This window comes from Centruroides vittatus, unplaced genomic scaffold, assembly GCF_030686945.1.
Source record: "Centruroides vittatus isolate TY-2023 unplaced genomic scaffold, ASM3068694v2 scaffold_450, whole genome shotgun sequence".
Classification (NCBI taxonomy): domain Eukaryota; kingdom Metazoa; phylum Arthropoda; class Arachnida; order Scorpiones; family Buthidae; genus Centruroides; species Centruroides vittatus.
Window position 1 is genome coordinate 362300 of NW_027122709.1, and position 20729 is coordinate 383028.

General features: G+C 37.8%; 1 protein-coding gene across 5 annotated transcripts in view; it reads right to left on the bottom strand.

Moving 5' to 3' along the window:
• Nucleotides 1-485: 485 nt before the first annotated feature.
• Nucleotides 486-20729, bottom strand: part of LOC136989238 (synaptosomal-associated protein 25-like) — a 53018-nt gene continuing 32774 nt past the window's right edge. The window contains exons 1-8 of one of the 5 annotated variants that reach the window (XM_067287347.1): nucleotides 2308-2574; nucleotides 2061-2102; nucleotides 1893-1941; nucleotides 1685-1733; nucleotides 1449-1566; nucleotides 1257-1385; nucleotides 1042-1186; nucleotides 486-974 (exon numbers count right to left, since the gene is read on the bottom strand). In XM_067287347.1, coding sequence (XP_067143448.1) covers nucleotides 909-974; nucleotides 1042-1186; nucleotides 1257-1385; nucleotides 1449-1566; nucleotides 1685-1733; nucleotides 1893-1941; nucleotides 2061-2102; nucleotides 2308-2321 — 612 coding nt within the window. In that variant the 5' untranslated portion in view covers nucleotides 2322-2574 and the 3' untranslated portion in view covers nucleotides 486-908. Of the gene's footprint in view, nucleotides 975-1041; nucleotides 1187-1256; nucleotides 1386-1448; nucleotides 1567-1684; nucleotides 1734-1892; nucleotides 1942-2060; nucleotides 2103-2307; nucleotides 2578-19598; nucleotides 19677-20729 lie in introns of those variants that run through there. The other 4 variants (XM_067287348.1, XM_067287349.1, XM_067287346.1 and 1 more) reach the window with 4 other exon arrangements.

Sequence of the window (20729 nt, forward strand, 5' to 3'; positions counted from 1 at the left end):
AACCGCCCGGTCGGTTGGCGAAAAAAATGGCACGCCGTAATTATTTTCTACTCGAATAATAGTTAAAATATTAAATATTCCCAGAAAATTCTACCTACTGTACTCTAAAAACTAAACACCTGCCGGAAATAAGAAAGCACCGAAAAACAGACTGCCCCGCGATAAACTCCGAATGGTGAGCGGCCGGATGGCCGAGCGGTCAAGGTTCGCAGCCTGCCGCCCTGGGGGACCGGGATCGAATCCGGACGGGTCGAAAAATCCCCAGGAATTTTTCGGGGAGTGGTGCATCCGGATACGTCGGTTCCCGTCCCTCACCACCCGGCCGCCCCATTGTGGGCCTGGCCGAACCCATAATGGGCTTGCTATAAGAGGCCCTCTTAGTGCCCACAGGGCGGAAAGAGTTACAAAAAAAAAAAAAACTCCGGATGGTGCGGGCGGAGGTAGAGGTTAACTGCGGCGGTAAAAAGGGAGGAGGCGAAAAGGAGTGGACTGCAGTCTCCATTTATTCACAATCTTTACAAAACTTTAAGAATACGGAAGCGGGAAGAGCTTCTTTAGGAAAACATCACAAAATATAACGGGCACAAAATATTTTTCATTTTTTTTTTAACTAAACGACGAGCCACAAAAATATTCCACCACGGACTATTTACAACGATGCATATTTGTGTATATCGTCTTTGTGTATATAACTCCCATTTGGATCCGCCCCGTTTTATATTTATTCGGTAAGTACGACACGCAACGAACGCCTCCGGCTGGGAGGAAATAACGGAATGTCCCGCAGGTCCCGCCTTTTTTGCCTTGGGCCGCCGCCCCCCGGGAGTGGGGACGAGGGCGGAAGATAAGTACACTGATAGGAGGAAGGGAAGATGCCGTCCGCGGAAACGGGTGGAGAGACAGCGACTTCAGTCCTTCAGCAGCTTGGCGGCTCTCTGGTTGGCCGCCATGATCCTGGACTCGTTGGAGGTGGCCTGCCGGCGACAAAACCAAATTAATAAGATCTCGGCCGGGATAACGAGAAACCAACCCCAGACTCACCTTTTGGTTGACCCTGTCTAACTGTTGGTTCTGCGATTCGATCTCACTTCCCATGTCGATGGCCATGTTCCGCAGATTGCCGATCATCGTGTTGACCTGTTGCATATTGTCCTCCATCTCCTCCTCGCGGTCGTCGTTAGTGATCCTGCCGAGAGACAAAAACAGCCTGAGTCCCCCGAGACCGGAGCGCGCCCGCAACCCCGTACAGTACGTACTTTGCCACGTATCCTCCCGCGGGTCCAGCCCCGTTACGCTCGTCCATCACCCGAGTGGGCTGACTGTTGACGATCTTCCCGTCTTCGCTGGATTTCCACGTGCTGGCGTCTTCCTTGAACTCCTTCCCTCTGCCACCAAACCGGACGTTATCTCTCCGCCAAGACCGGTGCGCCCGACGCGCGGCTACTTACTTTTGACAGGGACACACGCACAGGCCGCAACACTTCTCCATCCCCGTCAGGTTCTTCTCGGCCACCTTCATGTCGGCATTGATCTTGTCCATGTCCTCCTCGATTCTGTCCAGTTGCTCTGAAAAGACAAGCGCCCGGGCGTCGGCAATTAGGGAAAAGGCCAAAGACGCCGCGCGACCGACCGGCAAGCGCGCGATGGGAAAAGAGCGAAAGAAGCCTCCCGAGTGTCGGCTTACCCCCTTGTTCGTCCAACATAATCAGCGTTTTGGCTCCCACATCTTGGCTCTAAATAAAAGGAAAAACAAAAAAGGGTAAAGCGAACCGAACAAACGAAAAGGACGAGCTGCAACGAAATAAACAAAAAACCGTCGTCCGGACACCCGACACACTTACCAGACGTAACAACGTGCGCAGCGCGAGGGCAGAAAAAAGCCGTCCACTTACCTCCCTGTTCGTCCAGAGCCACCAAGGTGCGAATTCCGGCGTCCTTGCTCTGAGGCAGCGTCCGGGAGGAAACACGGTTATTACACCCGAACCCATCCAACCGGAAGGTTACACCCTTCTGGTCACAATAAAAAACACCGAAAATTTGAAAACAAAAACCAAACTCACCTCTTCGCATAGCTGCAGCATGCGCCGGGTGCTCTCCAGACTCTGGCAAAAGAAAACAATCCCAATTAATTTCCACCTCTCTCCACCGTTAATTCGGGAGTCGGAGTCTCCTCCCTTCGCCCGTTCTCGGAAAAATTCTATTATCCGTAAGAGCCGACTGCGGTTCCGGAAAACCCCGCGTCTGAGGAATTTACAGAGGAGAAGACGTCCTCCTCGCGCCCGGCGCGCGACGAGAAAGATTTCCTACCTGGCCGGTGGCATCGCTTATCCTGGTCCGCAGGTCCGCCGGAGAGTCCGGGTCCGAAACGGGCGTAGAGGTGGGCGAGGGAGGACTGACCACCATGTCACGCCCGTAGGGTCGCGCCGACCACCGAACGTCGGAGGCGGGCCGAGAGGTCCGTTCCGCCGTCCGTCGGGGCGGCGAAGTTATATCGTCCGGGACCGACCCGGGCGAGGTAGAGGGCGCACGTCGACGGTTACGTCATCGGTCCACCCGCCTCCGCTCTTCCCCTCCTGGAGCGCCAGGTTCCTCTCTCGGCCGAAGGGAGTCGTCACTCTCGCGCCGCTTCCGGAAGAGCGGCCGAGAGACGCGACCTCCGACGCTTCCGTCTCCGGTGTCGCCGTCTGGCGGCGAGAAAAGAAGGGACGGGTGGCGGCGCGAGAGCGTCTCTGGCTCGCCTCAGGTAGGTGATTTTTAGTACTCGACTCGGAAACCCGAAGGACGAAACTCTCGAACGGATCTTCCGCCTTCCCTTTCCGTCCAGTCCGAAAGGGAGAAGGAGTTTCGAACGTCTTCTCCGACCGAGGGACGCGGTTCCCCGAAGGCGGGAGAGAGCGACGTCTCGCCCGCCCTCCTTTCCCATCCGCAGCGCGCGGCGTCGACCGCTCGCGCCATCGATCGGAGGCGATTTCTCCCCGCGTCCGTCAAACGCCGGGAACCGAGCGAGCGTACGAAAGGGAGGCCGCGGCGGATTTCTTCCCCGTCTCCACTCCGCGGGAATGGGGGAAAAACGATTCCGGAAGCGTGTTATCCGAAAAAGGCGCGCGTTCGTTTTATTTCCGGTTAGAAGAGCGCCGAGCGCGGAGGGTGCGAAGCGACCTTCTCCGCCTCAGCTAAAGGGAAGTTAAAACGGATTTTTAAAGAGAGCGAAGCGTTCTAGTCCGGGGCCACCCGGTCCCCGGGTGAGAGGGACGTTCGGGGGAGCCGGAGCAAATTGCAGGGGGAGGAGACCGTTGGCGATAAAGTGTCGGAACGAAACGAAAATCATTGAACACAATTAAGTTATTAGAGAAATTATTTTGTAAAATTGGAACATTTTTAAAAGCAATGGAGTAAATGTTAATTACAGTTGTCATTACGGGCAAAACTGACTTTTTTTCTCCAACGCGTATCTCCGCGCACCGTGGAAACAATGGAATACGGTTAGAACTTGCAGCGATCGATTATTATAAAATTACATTTCGTATTAATTCGCGACGTTGAACGTCCGAAACGTTTAAGTACGTGAGAAATACGCAACGATTGTTTAAAACTGCATTTTGTAATACTCAGAAGAGCGGTGACCGTGCCAGCCACGTTAAGCCGGAAAGACAGAGGGCCGCCATTTAAGGAAGGAACGGGTGAAAAACAGGTATTTGCGTGGGTTTCCGGATCCGGTCAGAGGCCCGCATGGGACGGGGGTCGGATCGATTGTGGGTTTTTTCCTGCCTTCCGTTTACGGTAGTTTTAACGGGAAGCGCCGTCCTGCCCACCCCCACGGAAAATTTTTTAGCGGCCACCGAATTATCCATAAAAGAGAAGAGTTTTAAGAAACTCGGATCGAATTATCGAACTGAAACGAAAGACGCCACGGAATTAAACGAAAAACAAATCTTGGTGTAAAAAGAAGTCATTTTTCGTCCAAAGTTAATTCCGTTGTAAATTCGATTTCTATATATATAAAATTTCTCCGGCTATTTTGGATGCGTGTTTCTCTGTAGTTAGTTAAACAATTAGACTAATACCAGAAGAGAGTAACGTTATGGCGCATTGAAGAGATGCGCTGACTTATTTTTGTCTTATGGATAATTTAACGGACAAAGTAATGTTCTTTATTTAATTTATTTATGTTCGATTTTAAGTGAAAATCGTCATATTTCATTTCAATCTTATAAGACGGGGCCGGACGATCGTCGGTCGAATATTAAGTAATTACGTTCTTTTTTCCTCTCATTTAAACCGGTATTTGGATGGGTTTTTGTGAAGTTGTTTCCTTAATAACCGTTCGATTCGCTTTTATTTTTCCAAGTAACTTAAAGGTAATTATCACGCCGGCTTCCACGTTCGGATACGGTTCTTAAGAACTTGTTTTTGACAGTTGCGCCAATTGAAAAACAAACGTTTCGGTTTTTCTTCCCATCTCCGTCCGTCGCACAAACAATAGAATTTTTAACTTAAGCTGGCAAAAGCTTAGGATTTAAACATCCTGGAAGGACTTATCGTAAGACGATAAAAAGATACTGTACAGTACAGTACGTCTAACCGGTTCTGTCCGAGAATTGCAAATTCTTAGATTTCATTCGTAAACAATAGGAAAAAATTTTTGAAAATGTAAAAATTGTCCCAAATATTTTGCAGAGAAGATAAAACTTAAAAATAGGAAGACATTTTGTTTCATTAAATAGCAGTTTTCTTCATTTTTCCCGGAGGAAAAAAAAAACACGCCCGTAACGAACGCTTTACGAATTATTCTGTCAAGTGGTTAATGGCCGTGTTTCAAATTGTCATCGAAAATGCTAACGACCGGTATAATTTTTTTTAAAACAAACCGTTAAATATTTGACAATTTATACCTCATTCGCGACCATATTATCTACGAATATACAATAACAGCATTTCGCATTTCTAAAGAAGTCAAATTAGTAAATATTCGGCTTTATTGAGCTGCAATTTGAAGGAAAAAAAATGTAGACCTATGAATTCCCACTGTCGTCCGATACTGTACACATAGTTACCGTCATCTCCTATTATAGCCTAATTATTATTAATTTTAATATCACATCCGACAATGACGTCGCCGTGTCAAAATTACCGTACTTAATCGTTTATCAAAAGTATCTAAAAGACGTCTCTTAGAAACAAAAGGGCAAATCGCACCGACACAGTTTGGGGGCGTTTTTTTTATGCAGCGCTCGAGAAGCGCTTTACAGCTAATACTCTGAAACCCGTTTCTAAATGGCCAACGCTGCTCGTGACGTCATTTCGCTACACTTTCGCTGCATAAAAAAACGCGCCCTTTATAAAGGTAGTCTAAAGACTGCGTCAGTGTCGTGTTACGCGAAACACTCGCACTTACGTCAACGTCCACACTAACGAATCGCGTCACTAGAAATACGGGAAGGTCCCGCTTTAATCGACAGACGGAACGTCTCGAGACATCTGCATCCGTTGGTGCCGATTTCAAACATTTTTTTTTTTAATTTGGAAACAAAAGTAGTAAAAATTTCGTTTACTTTGGATTTAATTTTTACGTTTTTAAACACAATAAACTACGTAAATGGCACTGCCGTAGAATCAGTTAAAATATAAGATGCAACAGTCGAGTATGGATTTATAAGCGTTTAAAATCGCAACATTATTCGTAAAAATTCCAGATGGATACACCGCTATATGCAGGTTAAAATGCCCGAAATGTGTACTACGCACGTTAAAAGCCGCGATAATACACATACAAAATTTTAGGTGAAAATGCATACTCCTTTACTCCCGTCTGCCAGCAAATCTTTAGAGTGAGGTAACGTTTGAGGATGACTGAGTTAACGTAGTTTTCTTCGTTCTATAGCTACACCACTAGTCTAAAGTAGTCATATAGTTTTGTTTATAACAATGTATTATAAATGAGGAGAAACGAGTAAACGCTGTCATTAAGTTATTAACTAATTATAAATTGTGTCGAAGTCACGATAATATCGGTCCCCAACCGATATCACAAACTCTATTAAAGTTAATTCCGGGAAACTAGAACTTGTGATCGATTGCCGTTTTGTTTGGTTTTAACTTGCGGACGTGCCGAAATACGGGAAACCCCTTTTCAAATCTATGAGGCACACGTTACAGTAAAGAATTTTTCCATCATTTAAAATGTCTAGCATTCCTTCACCGTACATACTTTCTCGGTTTGTTTTGATAGAGAATCGTAATACGCAACGAAAGATGGGGTTTCCTGTTTAAGAAAACAAAGTCGATCCCGTTTTCATCTATGGGAAAACCGATAGTATCGTCTCGTAGCCCCTCGACACGGTACAAATTTAGTCAGACATCTTTTTCGTAGGATGCAATTTCTCGAGATATTCCGCATATTGATTAAAATGGAGGGACCCTGTAAACAAAGTAATTGGAATGCCAAAAATATACACTATAAACTAAGAAAATTAATAATAGGTTTAAAAATTAAAACAATTTTATTTAATGAATTTAATATTTTTAGAATGCAACATTGTAATACAAATGGAGAAAACAATTGCCGTATTTTATGGAACTGGCACAACGTAAACTAGTAAATATCTGATTGGAACGTTCCTTTTATCCGTTTACTTTCACTTTGATTTGTTTAATCGATTAACCCGTACGTATTTGATCGATCTAGTCAATAGTGATATTACGTAACCAACCGCCAACGTAAAAAAATTAATATAAATTCTTCAATAAATTGTCTAAAAACTATAAACTATCTCGCAGAATAATTACATTTGTCCGGGAGGATAAAGTATGCTGTATGTTATGCTAAAATAGGAAACATATCTGTGATTTTAGAACTATACGGCGAGTCTAATACTCTATCTATCGCCAACTGTGCAAGCTTGCTTATCCTTCCTTCCTTTTATTATAAAAATGATGCTTTTATTCCCAAACTAATTTAAAATACTTTAAATTTATCTCCTGTAACTCGTTAGTTTCCACTGTAGACTATGCAAAAGATTTGAACCTGCACATTCGAAAATATTGCTGGACTTACAGCAGTCAAAATTTATTGTTATTTCAAATTACGGTCTCGTTCTTTATGAATATTTCATTTAAATTAAATTAAAGTACGATTATAAAATACACCTTGCTTAAAACATACGGTACATTTTATATTCTCCACGGAGTTGCTATACACTTTTATCGTGAATAAAGTATACATTTTGCTTATGATTACGAAAATTTTCCCCTACATTAGAGAAAGTTTGGATATATAACACGGGGTGGTCGTAACGTAATTTGACCAACTAGCACAAACTTCTGCGGGATAAGTACGGGGTGACACGCGCTCGCAATATACGAAAATAGGCGTAGAAGACGGTTAACGTAACCGTAATTCGAAAATTTCCAATACAAACATCGGGAATTCACTACGTCACCCGATTCTGCGTGAAGGGAAACGGCATAAGGCGTTGGGAACGGTGCGTGTAGAACGAAGAGATGTAGTCGGTGTTTGAACAATGGGAAAAGGACGAGCGAATACCTCGACAAACACCCGTACACATTCGCGGATGAGGGGTGCAACATCGTAACCGAAGTTTACTGTGACATCGACTGCGGGCTATAAAAGCATCCGTCGAGAGGAAGTCAACAAAGCGTATTATCCCTCGTCCGCGATTATAACAATGTGAACAAAACGATAGGTTCTGCCAAGGTAGACGGGTTAAGAACGTCAGAGGCATTTGCTATGCCGAACACTCCGAAACATATTTTATGAGCATTAGAGAAACCAAACAGTTATCTCTCGGTACCGAGGAGACCTCGATGATCTGCGTGACAAAGACAAACAAACAAAGTAAGGATTTTAGATGCTTAATTCAGAAAATATAGCGTGGGACAAAGAAATTATATTACAGACACAGTTTTTTTCTTTCGACCTCTCTTCTAGGAAATATCGGTTTCAATTGAAAGATCATAAAAGTCTTCGGTGCGTAGAATTGACTTCAAGTTACGGTACGTGATAACGAATTGTAAATTTAACTCTGAAAATCTAAATTATAGAGCGCGTGTATTTTGTTCCTTTAGATGTGCATAATTTTTCACGTAATCAATACCAATGTGCTCGAACGATGAGGCCCACGAGGCTTTAGAAATGCGCTTTGTAATAAGGGCGTTGGAAAAGAAATCCAAGATCGAAAAGTAAAATACGTTTTAGCAAGACTCGCGCTATTACACACTCTTTAGGACTGAAGTCGAAACTTGAAATATATAAATAACGAACTTACGTAATTTGATAAATTCATTTTGAAAAAATTCAATTCCTGCGAGACAGAACAGCATTTTGGATGCGTTGGACCCGATACAAATTTGAGTACGGATCAAATTCGATTGCAGAAAATTTACGCGAGATTTAGAATTTTGTAATCGAAATGTCGTCGACTGTAGTGATAAAACTTCCCTCCTCAATTACTGTTAATAATTGTTTAATTAAACAGTAAGTTGCCTGTAGAAAGGTTTATCTACATTTACAAGACGACAAAATGTCTACCTAACTTGTAAATATTTCGTGTTTAAAATAAAAGCGTACATAAAATTAAATTTATACCTAATACACAAATCCTGGACTGTAAACAGTTTCGAAAAAAGGAACCAATGTTAGGTTATATTGGATTTACATGTTCCGATACAAAGATTCCTGTAGAAATATACTATGTTATCACTGTACGACCTATGTCTACCAATGTACAGTACACCATGATTGGCCTGGATTCAAATGTCAATTTCTTAAAGGCTTATTTTTAAATTTTACTTTTGCAAGAAAGGCGAGTTATATTTATTCAATACTAAATTATTTTCACAAAACAGCAAAATATTTTGCTAATACAGTCAATCTGTACAAACCTAAACGATCAAACTAATCGTCGGCACATACGGAATACAGATCAGTCTGATTTCCAATATGAACTAACAAGTGAAAGACGGGAAACTAACTACTAATACGGGAAAAAGAAACCTTTTCCCTTGTTTAAACAGCGAATTCTCTTTCCATTCCTATATAAGTTAATTCAAATTTTGATTAACGATGAGGGTTTTCTGCCAGATGTGCATTCTTGTGTATTCAAGTGATACCTCTGGACGTCAAGTTCGACAACATTGGTAGGAAATATTCCACCAAATTCTGTAACTGGTTGTTTCTTAGCATTGGAAAAAATGACCTAAAAGCAGCGGAACATTTCATCGAAACATGCCTTTTTGAAGCGACAGCGGATAAATCAGTGTTTCTGCAATGTTACGGCAAAAGAGTAGCAAAATTTTGATAAAAATTTGCCAGGAAAAACACAAAAATAACGAAAATATACCCAAAGAAAAACTAACCACGTACAGTACATAATCCATAACGTCTATTTTCTTACAGTTAAAAATTATAGAAAGTTGATTTCAAGGTTTAAGGTGTATGCAAAATTATTTTTATCGTCAAAATGATCAGTTTTAGATATAACCAGTTAATTTCACCGAGAGTCCAGTCTACGTTGATTTATGCATTCCAAAAACATGGCTACACTGACTATACTGATGTTAAGGATTTCCAAAATGTACAACAAATTAATTTTCGGATGGTGTATTAATAATGTTTTTAAGAGAACTGTAATAAAGATTAATTTCTCAAATAGTAGATACCACGATAAACTCCCGTGTAGTTCATTTCATATATTCAGTTATCATTACCGTGAAGATTGCTATGGAAAGAAACCATTTATATTACCATACTATTGATAAACAACGACACAATTAGTGTTATATTTACACAATATAAAATACTATATATAGGCCTACCGATATATATATTTATTTCGTTGTATATTAGTGTAACTAAGTTAAATAAGTAAACAAATGCGAAAATAAATTAAACTCCTTAAACTGAAATTTAAACCCAGAACAATCATGGGATACAAACTTGCAGACAAACACCTGTATGCCACTCACTCCTCCCCGCATCTTTTAACCAGAGCGTGTAAATTAACGTAACTTAATATACGTTGACTTTTTCTCAAAACTGTTTATAAAGGAGGATTTCTGACTATTAGGAATAAATTTCATTTCTTACAAACTTTTATTTTAAACACGACGTATTAGAGAAGTCGGGTAGTCATTTCATTGCCTTTCCTTGTAAGATTTTACTATTACATATTCGGTTATAATCTGTTTTAAGTAAAACTGGAATATCTATCTTCTTTTCTGAAGGACTGCTCGAGTGATGAATGATAACGGAAATATCTAAAGTTTTAGAATAATATATATGGAAATCAGATCTAGACTTCAGAAAACTATAAAATATCTACCGGACAAAGTAGAATTATTTCTTGTATTGTCATCAATTACATTATTTATTCCATCAAATTGTTCTGGAAAGTCTTTCTCCTTTGATTCATTATAAGAATATGGAAGTAAGTGCTAGACGTAAATCTAGAATCTCGTCTTGTTCGTAATTACGATCAAAAAGAAAAGAATTTTAAATCTAAATTGAAAGTAACTTTGTATAAAATTAAATAAAAACTTATTTTTTAATTACTTTTTGATAAATTTTATTTCTATATTATCTAAGATACATTAATACTAATTGAATTAATAACTGAAAAAATAATTGAATCGTTGATATTAGGAACGTTACATCTTAAAAAAAGATTTTAATCCTACCATAAATTTAACTGAAAAGATAAGAAAATCGAATCAAATAAACTGTTTTTCTAAAGTAACAATTTTTTCGTATTCGATCATAAGACGTGGGATTTCCAATGTTTGTTTTGGCCGCACTAAAATAGACTCTGTGTATTTCAAAACACTAGTGTAAGAATCAAGCTAAACAGCTTCCTTTTCAAAAGAGAAATATTTTTTCATATATATAAAAAAAAAACCCGTTTAATGTGCTTTCAATAGATAAGAAACAAGACTTATCAGAAGATATGTCTAACTTTTGAAAGACTATTTCATAGTACCTATGATTTTATCGATCGTGGTTCTGTTTTATGTAGTATGCTATACATACATGATAAAATAGAATTTATTCAACTATTTACATTCATTACATGCGTTATATAGCTTATCGTCTGAACAAACAGCAGCTTCTCTCGAGTACATTCAAATTATTGCTATCAAATTTCGATAGTTTGGAAGTTAAAAATTTATCTCTTCAAGAATATCTTTTAACACAAATCCAAAGCCAGAAATTTATCGGATAGAAATCTAATCATTTTTCTGATTCAAGTAACAAGGAAAAATAAATCACCACCACAGTTAGGATTTCCTTATTTCATAAAATTTTTACGGTTTTATCTACTCTCCAATACCAATTTTCAGACAACGTTCCAGTCAAAGCGAGAGGACTTCTCCCTCTATCTCAACGCGATGTACTGTACAGTACCTGCAAAACTGTTCTATTCCCTTAGTCACAGTGAACATTTTGCTGAATGGTGTTTAAAACAAAAAAACGCCATCAAAGATTCCTTATATAAAGCAAGAGAAATAATAATAATAATAAAAAAATATCTATCTATTCAGAATCGGCATTTTTTACTCTATTGTTTTCTCTAACTTGAGTCGTTTGTACTTTGAAGTTCACCCCCCCGGAGATTGGAGTTAGAGAAGTTGTATTTTAATTGATGTTTAACAATGCAAAAATAAAACCCAATTACTTATTGAGATTAGATAAAATATTTTGCAAAATTTGCTTGAAAGTTTTTATTGATTGTCATAATTTACTTCCCCTATTTTCATTGTGTCATTTTCTAACACAAACAGTTCCTAAATATCGGAAAATTTTTGACCATTGAAATATACATAGTGTGTCAAAAATGTTTCCTTGCATGCTAAGTGAAAACCCTCTTGAAAAACTTTTGTACAAATCAACTAATTTAAATAACGAAAGTAAAAATATAAAGCGGAAAACTGTAGCTAATCACTGCATTAAAGTAACTTTTAAAACTTCCATAACTTTAGAAAGGATTAATTCTTCTAATTTAAAAGTGTAGATTCCTATATGAAAGAAAATTGTAAACTAAAAAAAAATTTACTAACATTTTAGAAAATCATACTAAGATGAGTAGAAGTAAAGTCTAATATTGGCTTTTATAAAAAAAAAAAAAAAAAATTCCACCAGTTAACTAGTGTTTTACGTACACACTAAGTAGTATTGTGAAAAAGTTCAAAATCTATGAAACAGAAATTTCGCAAACTTTGAACGCCCAAGAAAATTAGTAGTTCACGAGGACAGATGCTGTAAAAAGCAAAAGAAAGATCCATTTTTATCGGCTCAAAAACTGAATAATATTTTACAAACACTTCACGTAATCATGCTAAAAAAGCCACTGCTTTCTAAAGTGCATATGAAGAAATACCAGAACTTCATCGTGAATGACTATAAACAACTTTTGTCGTCAAACTTCTCCATCAGTTATGGAAAGAAGTATGTTTATCAAGACAGAGATCCCAAGTACACAGCTATGATTATTACATCCTGGTTCCAAAAAGATCAAAACACTACACTGGCCTACATAATATGCAGACTTAACCCCAACTAAGCACTTGTGCTCAATATTAAAGGTAAAAATTGTTAGCCTTCAAATTTTGTACAACTTGGTTATCAAGAATGTTCCAAAATTGATAATATAACTGCAAGATTAGTAGAATCCATGTCGAAAAGAACTGGTGCAGTCCCAAAAGCCGAGGAGGGTTACGTAAAATATTAATCTGCAGCACTTTGGAACCCTGAAACAAGGAAAAAACATCGAGGTGCATTTCTTTTCTTGAGGTAATTTTGTACTTGTTAATAAAAAGCTATTAGTCTTATTTAAAATGTATTTTGTTGATTTTATCAAGTATGGAGGATTAATTGACATCTATTGGTTGATGAATAAATGAGTCTTTATTTTTAAAGCCACTTGAACATTTAATAAAAATATAAACAAACTGATATTCATCAGTTACTTTCAAAAAGAAGTGCTGCTTCTTCCAAAGTTCAGTACAATTTAAGGCTTTAAAAATTAAATCGTGATTAATTAGTGAATTATTTCTTCCAAGGTGTCAGATTATTTATTCATTTTGATCTGTTTTTTGTAGTCAAATGTCAATTTCTCGTGTTAATTGCCTTCAATTAAGAAAAGCAAACAGGAGCATTGTGACACAAGTGAATTTTGTATTTGATTAATGCCAACATCAGTTAATAATTCATACTGAATAATATAGTGGAAGTTTTTGTTAAATTCCTTCGGTCCTTTCCTCAATCTCCATTCAGTAATGTTTGCACTAGATATTTTATGGGTCATTGTGTATTTTTTTATATTTATTTTATTCAATTAATATTGTATGCACTTTATTATTAAAAACAATGCATGCTTAATACTGACAATAAGTTGTCAGACATTCTAGTCTATTCAAGAATAAAAAAGTAATGACTTATTTTTATATTATTTAACTCTGTATTGTAAGTACAATATTGACAAACCTACCACATGTAACAAAATAGAGTAATTTTCATACAGCTGAAATTACTGTCCGGATCAGTGATTCTCAATCTTCTTGGACATATGGCATACTTAAACAATTGTGAGAAAATTACAGCACATTTATTATTAAGTATTACTGGCCAGACAACAGGTAGATCACAGCTCTAATACTTTTTCTATGTTAGTTTACTAGTACAGTATAAACTTCTGAAATATAGTTGATAGCAGATAAATACAGTCGAACTTCTATATAGCGAATTTCTCCGTATAACGAATTTTTGCATCGTACACAACTCTTTTAGCCAAAAATATATGTAAAACTTCTTCTAAATAAAGAAGTTAAATTTCTATATAACGAATTGTTTTTATTTGTAAGGACCAACGAGCATTAAAGGTCGATTACTTCCTCTGGGGCGAGTTTGATACATGAAATTGAATCTAAATTCGATCTGTAAACTCTTTGTAAAATCGCGGCCCAGGTGTGAGAAATACTGGTCGTTAGCTTTTATAACGGATGGGAAACTTGCGGCCCGTTAAGCTTTCGTATCAGTCCCGCGGCCTTGATTTCTTTTGTAAAAAAATCGATGTTTCTAACATCTTGTGGGGTGATTAAAAAAAACTAGCTGTTTACGTAAGTCGTAAAGGCCTGGCAACAAAGAGGCCTTTGTTTTCTAATTACGGCATTTTTGGTTTACCGAATAATATTGAATACAGCCCTCGCCTACAAGTATTTGACTGGCCGTTTGCTGCGTTTGAGTCTGAGACCCGTTTTAAAACCATCGCGTAATTTGCCCCTCACGTGGCTACCGGTTGTAAAGAAGGGGGAGAGGGATTAGGTCCAAATGTCATCGTCGACAGATAAAACGATTTATAATTAACCAATGTCGAAAACATTAGAAAAGTGATGATGTTTACAGCTGCTGGACTAATTTTTGTACGATTTTATTTTTATTTAATAAGTCGTCCAATTGGAATTTGAATAACTGTTAATATAGGGTTTAAGCATTACTAAAATATTAGTGTGTTGCGGGAAGTCGATAATGGCTCAAAAAACCAAGACAAGTTTTGAAATCCTGCGAATAGTTTATCAACCATAAATACAAATTGCGAATCAATTTTGAAATTAGCCTACAGGAAACGTGTGTTTACGTCCATGTAGATGAAGTAGTTTTTAATGCTCTTGATAAGTGTGAAGCATATTACGATTATTACATTACGTATTACCGTATATTACGTATATATTAAATTACGTAAAATAACGAAAAAATTACGTAAAATAATACTTTATTTACCAAAAAGTGTAATTTCCCTATAGCGATTTTTTTTCAGAATTTAGCGACTTTAAAATGTGTCATTTTAACCATTTTATCCAACTACTTAGCGTGGCTTTGCAGTCCACCTGTTGGGAACCTCCGATTTAGATAAAGTTCTACTATATATTCCTAACAGGAAAATGCTTAATCTAAACAAAATCCACTTTTTTGTTCTCTCAAACTATAGATACTAAAACTGCACTAACAATAGGTAATATTACATAGCAGGAATCAGAAGAAATTAACTCCTTGGGATAAGAAAACTATCATTTTATAAAATGCAATGCAATTCTGAATCAAAATTAAATCCAATGTTTGAATATCTTTAATTGGTTAATGCTACCCTTGGTGCCAAGATGGCGGCTCGTCTCTGATTCCAGCAAGGAAACGGTGGGACGCACGTTTTAACCTAACCTATTCTAATAAATTACCATAATTATTAGCAACCAAATTATTAGAATAGGTTAGGTTAGGTTAGAACGTGCGTCCCACTGTTTCCTTGCTGGAATCAGAGACGAGCCGCCATCTTGGCACCAAGGGTAACATTAACACTTTAATTGCGTATAATGTAGTTTACTAAATAAAATGTTTTGAACACAATTTTATCTACTCATATTAAACTATATTCAAGGTAACTCCTTCAATTCATCTCGTAACCACCAGATGGCAGCACAGAAATATTTAGTAATAAGTTATTATATCTGAAACATTTTGTTTATTAGACGACTAATCCAATTTACATTCACCCGTAAGTAATTTGAATAAGGTCTAACTACTTCAATAAATAAATAAATAAAATAAATGAAACCATCACAAATAAAAAAATTACACGAAGAATATCTTTCTGGACTTTGTAACACCTTCCAAAGAATAAAAGTCTAAACTTGCAGTATATATGTAAATATTTAGGCTAAAAAATACTTTTATAGCAGTACAGGATTCATTCCTCTCTGCAGTAGCAAAAAGATATCATTTATATATACAGTCAAACCTGTTTTTATGCGCTCTTTTTATGTGCGATTTTTATTTGTGCGATTTTTTTAATGCGAATTTTTAATTTGTGCGGTATAGTTGGCGACTAGTCTCGTGCGATTCGTCGTGTCTTACGTTGACTTATTATAGCTAAATAAACTTATTATAGCATAAATGCACTTATTATAGTAATATTATTGCATGAATATGCGAAAAATGAAATAATTTACTTTTTAAGTCAACAAAACACCACCTGGACAAAAATATGTAAAACAGACGATAGACCAGACGATACAGTCAAGCGCTGACATCTGTTGTCAATAAATTCTATTTCGTACGGTTTTGAGTTATTTTCTATGTGAGACTTTTTTTATGCGGTCCCTGTTGACCGCATAAAAAAAATATTTTTAATTGTGTTGCGAAAACTACTATTTACAGCCATTCGTGAAGTTTCGTGAGATTTTTTTTAATGCGGTTCCTATCCCCCGCATAAAAACAGGTTTAACTGTATATACTTTTTGATAGCATTGCTATTAAAACCATTCATCTATAATGAAAAAGGAGACTTCCTTTAAGAAACAAGTTACTTTTTTATTAATTTAAAATGTAATTTGTATTAATGTAAACGTGTTAAGATTTCCTAATAAAATTGAAATATTAGCGAGGTTGAGGCCAAAGTTTTAAACGCGAAAACGTGTACGTCGGACGTTCGGCGCCGCTTTCCCGTAAGCCTAGAAGTTTGACAATGGCGTTTGGAAAATCAGTGGAATGATGTTCGACATTCCAAACGCCATTGTCAAACTTCTAGGCTTACGGGAAAGCGGCGCCGAACGTCCGACGTACACGTTTTCGCGTTTAAAACTTTGGCCTCAACCTCGCTATTCTCCAAATTATTATGTTACTTCTCCAAACTATTTCAATTCCTTTCTGTATTCTATCAATCACTATTTTCCATTCCGACATCTTACTTTTTCATTCTTTGTTTCTTTATTCCTAGTATTTCGTTATAACCTCAGACTTCGTTACTCCAAATTTAAATCAAACTCTTTCAAAACGTACTTTAAACAATATATTGACAATTTATAATTGAACTTCTGGAAAAGTACCATCTCCGAAATAAGATAACTGAAGTTTATCTACTACGTAATTGGTGTAAATTTGGTAATCTAATATATAATATCTTAAATATGATACAAGATAACGATGACATTATGTGTAATTTGGTATGACATATAAACTGTATTGCGAATTCCATAAAAAAAAAGAAAAAAACTGGTGGGACCAGGTAGAAAAAGTGAAGCCCGGCAAAATCATCGGAGGAAAGGAAACTTTTGAAAGTTGTGGCTTAAGAATACCGGAAGCAGATTTGACGGGAAGATTCGAGATGGGAATAAAGTACACATTTCACAGACTACAATTACAGGAAGTTTCGGACGAAGCATCACCACGGAAAAAAGCTTCAAACTTTACTCCGTGCCTTAAAGTCGTCATATATTAATTTGGCCGAACGTTAGAGGGGTATGGGTGAAGGAAGTTTGAGGCACAGAGTAAATAAAGCCGAAAGCCTTTTACCGCGATGGTGTTTATTTTCCAAAGTGCCAACGTCTCCGTCTTTCGTGGAAGTTCCAGGAGGAGGAATTCAATGAAGATTTCTGAAATTTTCTCTTTGATTTTGAACGTATGTCATACAGAAAACTTCATATTTTTCTAAGAGAAAACAGCAATTTCTCACTGTTTACAAAAGTAAAAAAACTCATACTATCTGTGGCCAAGCTTAATTTCCAAATACTCTGAATTTGAAACTGTTAGAATCTAACAGTAAGATGGACAAAGCATTTTCCTCGTTTAATTATTTTGGCAATAATTTAAATATACTTTTAGTTATAATTTTAAAGAAATTACGATTCATATCAAAAACGAAAAGACAAAATTATTAGTCATATAAAAATGTATCGTTTCCAAATAATAAATCCAAAATAATCTACTCATTGTTCTCCATCCCACAGATGAAACAATTAGTACTTGACAAACGAAAGGAATAAATTCATCGTTAAAACAGGAATAATACGATAAAAATAATTTCAAAAATATAAGTACCACTTCTTATTTAGAGTGGATCGGGGTAAGATGCCTAATTTTTATTTTCAAACGATGACGTCAGATATTGTCGTGTGTTTGTATAATGGATCGTTGGGCCAATATTGAGTGCTGAAACCCTGTAGTTGGCTACCATTACCACATTTTTCATATCCGAGAAGAATAAAAGCAAGATAAGAACGAAGTTTTTGTTACGAAATGTTTCTAGTCATTTTAAAACTAAAAGTTAAAATAGAATTTATTAAAAATTGCGAAAAACAATGTGTGACGTAATTAAGGTTTCCATTGTCAGCTACCGCCGATCCCGATCGGACAGGCTAGAACACGCGACTCCACTAGGCATCTTACCCCGACAAATGGGAAAGATGCCACATTTTTCTTGGGATATGATGCCTATTTTTAATAAATTTTTGCTTTCTCGTTTTATTGCAGGATATGCATAGAAATTATATAAAGACTTCTCAAAAAGGTTCCGGGACTGAAGAAAGCTTTCAGCTAGCTATAGAGCTAGTTAGAACGGGCGGGGTGAACTTAACAATGCTTATACTGTGTTGTTACACTTACTATAAAGTACTTTGTACTACATATGCAATAAATTAAATTTGGATAAGATATAATTGCATAAAATTAATTTTCGAATATCTGTTATCTTACCCCAATTCTTCAGGCATCTCACCCGGATACCTCGAGGTAAGATGCCTAAAATGACAGAGTAGAAAATTCGTCATTGCAAACAGGATACATAATTATTTTTGATATATTCCAAAGTTTTATTTGAAAACATGCTCAAGAATATGATACTTTCGTTAGAGGCCCCAAACCCAAATTATCGCTATAATTTCCTTCATAAGCAAAACGTTAGACATCTTCCCCCGATCCATTATAATACAATAATCTTCAATTATTTTTTTGGTAGGTATAAATACTATACACGTGAGCATATACTATGACAATTTGTCTCCATTTAAACAGATTACCCAACGATTTTTTGTTCGTTACAATTGCCTATTCCATTGCGATATAATTATTCTTTATATCTTTTTAATAAGTATAATTAACTAATGCAAAATAACTCAAATTACTTAATAGCTCCAATTAATTTGATTTTATTTCTAATTAATATTAATTAGCCGTTTAATTGTAGAATTAATGTGATGTATAAAAACATTCCGGGGACGTTTCGGATTTAAATATATAGGCCTATTGGTTAAAAATAATTTTGAGATTTAACGTAATTCACAAATTTAATGTTACAATACGTATGTATGTATTCTTGTTGTTGTTAATGTCAGTGTGTGTAAATAACACGAATTTGAATCTGAAGAATGGCAAAAAGCTTAATTTTGAAGGGGAAGGACGAAAGTAGCCGGAACGATCGTCGGAACCTCTCCGTTTAGTTTTAACGGCAGTGGCCGAATGGCGCCGTTTCCCCACCCCCTTTACCGCGCGTGATATATTATCAAATAAAAACTTTACCACGGCCGATTCGACTCGATAAAACCGGCATCCGACTACGTATTTTGAGACACGACCGTCACAGAAGATGGGGCGAGAACACCCGACGGAAACAGTCGACCGTAAAGGGACGAATTCTAGGGCCTCCGACCGCTAGAGGGTACGTTTTCCCCCGCCACGTCACCGTCGTCGGACGCGCTTCCGCGGCGCGAAGAGGAAAATCTTTCGGACGAATTTTAAGGAGGGAGGAAATTTTTCTTACCTCGTCCGTCAAGACGTCGGCCTTTCTGTGTAGTTCCTCTAGTTCGCTGCGATCATCCATGATGACCGTGTGGATATTCTGCCAAAGAAAAAGACAAATTAACCACTTAAAACGGGAAAGGTCCGAATCCGGATTACCGGAGAAAAAATACGCGTTAACTGAAGAGACCCGGTTAATTCCTTTACTTCCGTCCGTTCCGTTACTTAAGCAAAGACGGAGGGAGAGAAAGAGTCGGAACCCGAAGAGGAAAATCGACGGACGACGTTATCGCCGGTATGGAAAGGTCGAACCGATCGAAACCAGACGCCGACCCCGGCTTTACCCCACCCCCACTCTGGTCGGGAATTAGTTTCGTAAATCCTGTCAAAAGCTCGCCTTTTCGTTTTAAAGACGCGCGGCCAATAAATTCCCCCTCTCCCGTAGTACGACGGTAAAGCCGAGACGAAAAAGACACGTGACGTTTCGTCCTCGAGGTAAACAACGCTATCTTTCCTACAAACACCTACGCAAGATAAAGCGTTTCGTCCGCCTTTAGCCTGGTCTTCGTCTTTACGGTGCAAATTTTTCTTTCCTTCCTCCGGACGCTATTACCGTCGCGATTTATACGTAGTTTTCCACGCCATCGACGCCCTCCACATTATTATTATATCACCGTACGAGAATTTTTTTCGGGGGTTAATTTTCACTTGGCGTGGAACACAGACCCGGCCCCATCGCGCTATTTTGGAAAAGAGTTATAATTAACCAATAGTTTACTCGACTGAAGTAGCGCCGTCTAAAGATACAATTACCGTTTACTCTTTCCGTCGGCACACTAAAAAACAAGACCGTTTACCGTAGCCGTCGACGGACGTTATTTTTAATGTTATCGGAAAGACGACCGTAGATGTAATAATTAAGAACCCAAGTTTACCTGGAAAACTTGCAAAATATGTATTTTAAAATGTATGTTCTTATCTCGGGGAATTTTAGTTTGGTTTTTATTCGACCGAGTCGACGTTCCCCTTTTCTATTCTAACTGGACCACCCCTTGTAAGCCGCCATTTTTTTTTAATCCGGAACGACTGGAAAAGATATAGAGGCGGCCGCGGGTTGCCCTCCGTCCCGGGACCGTCCCGTCCGATAAGCCTT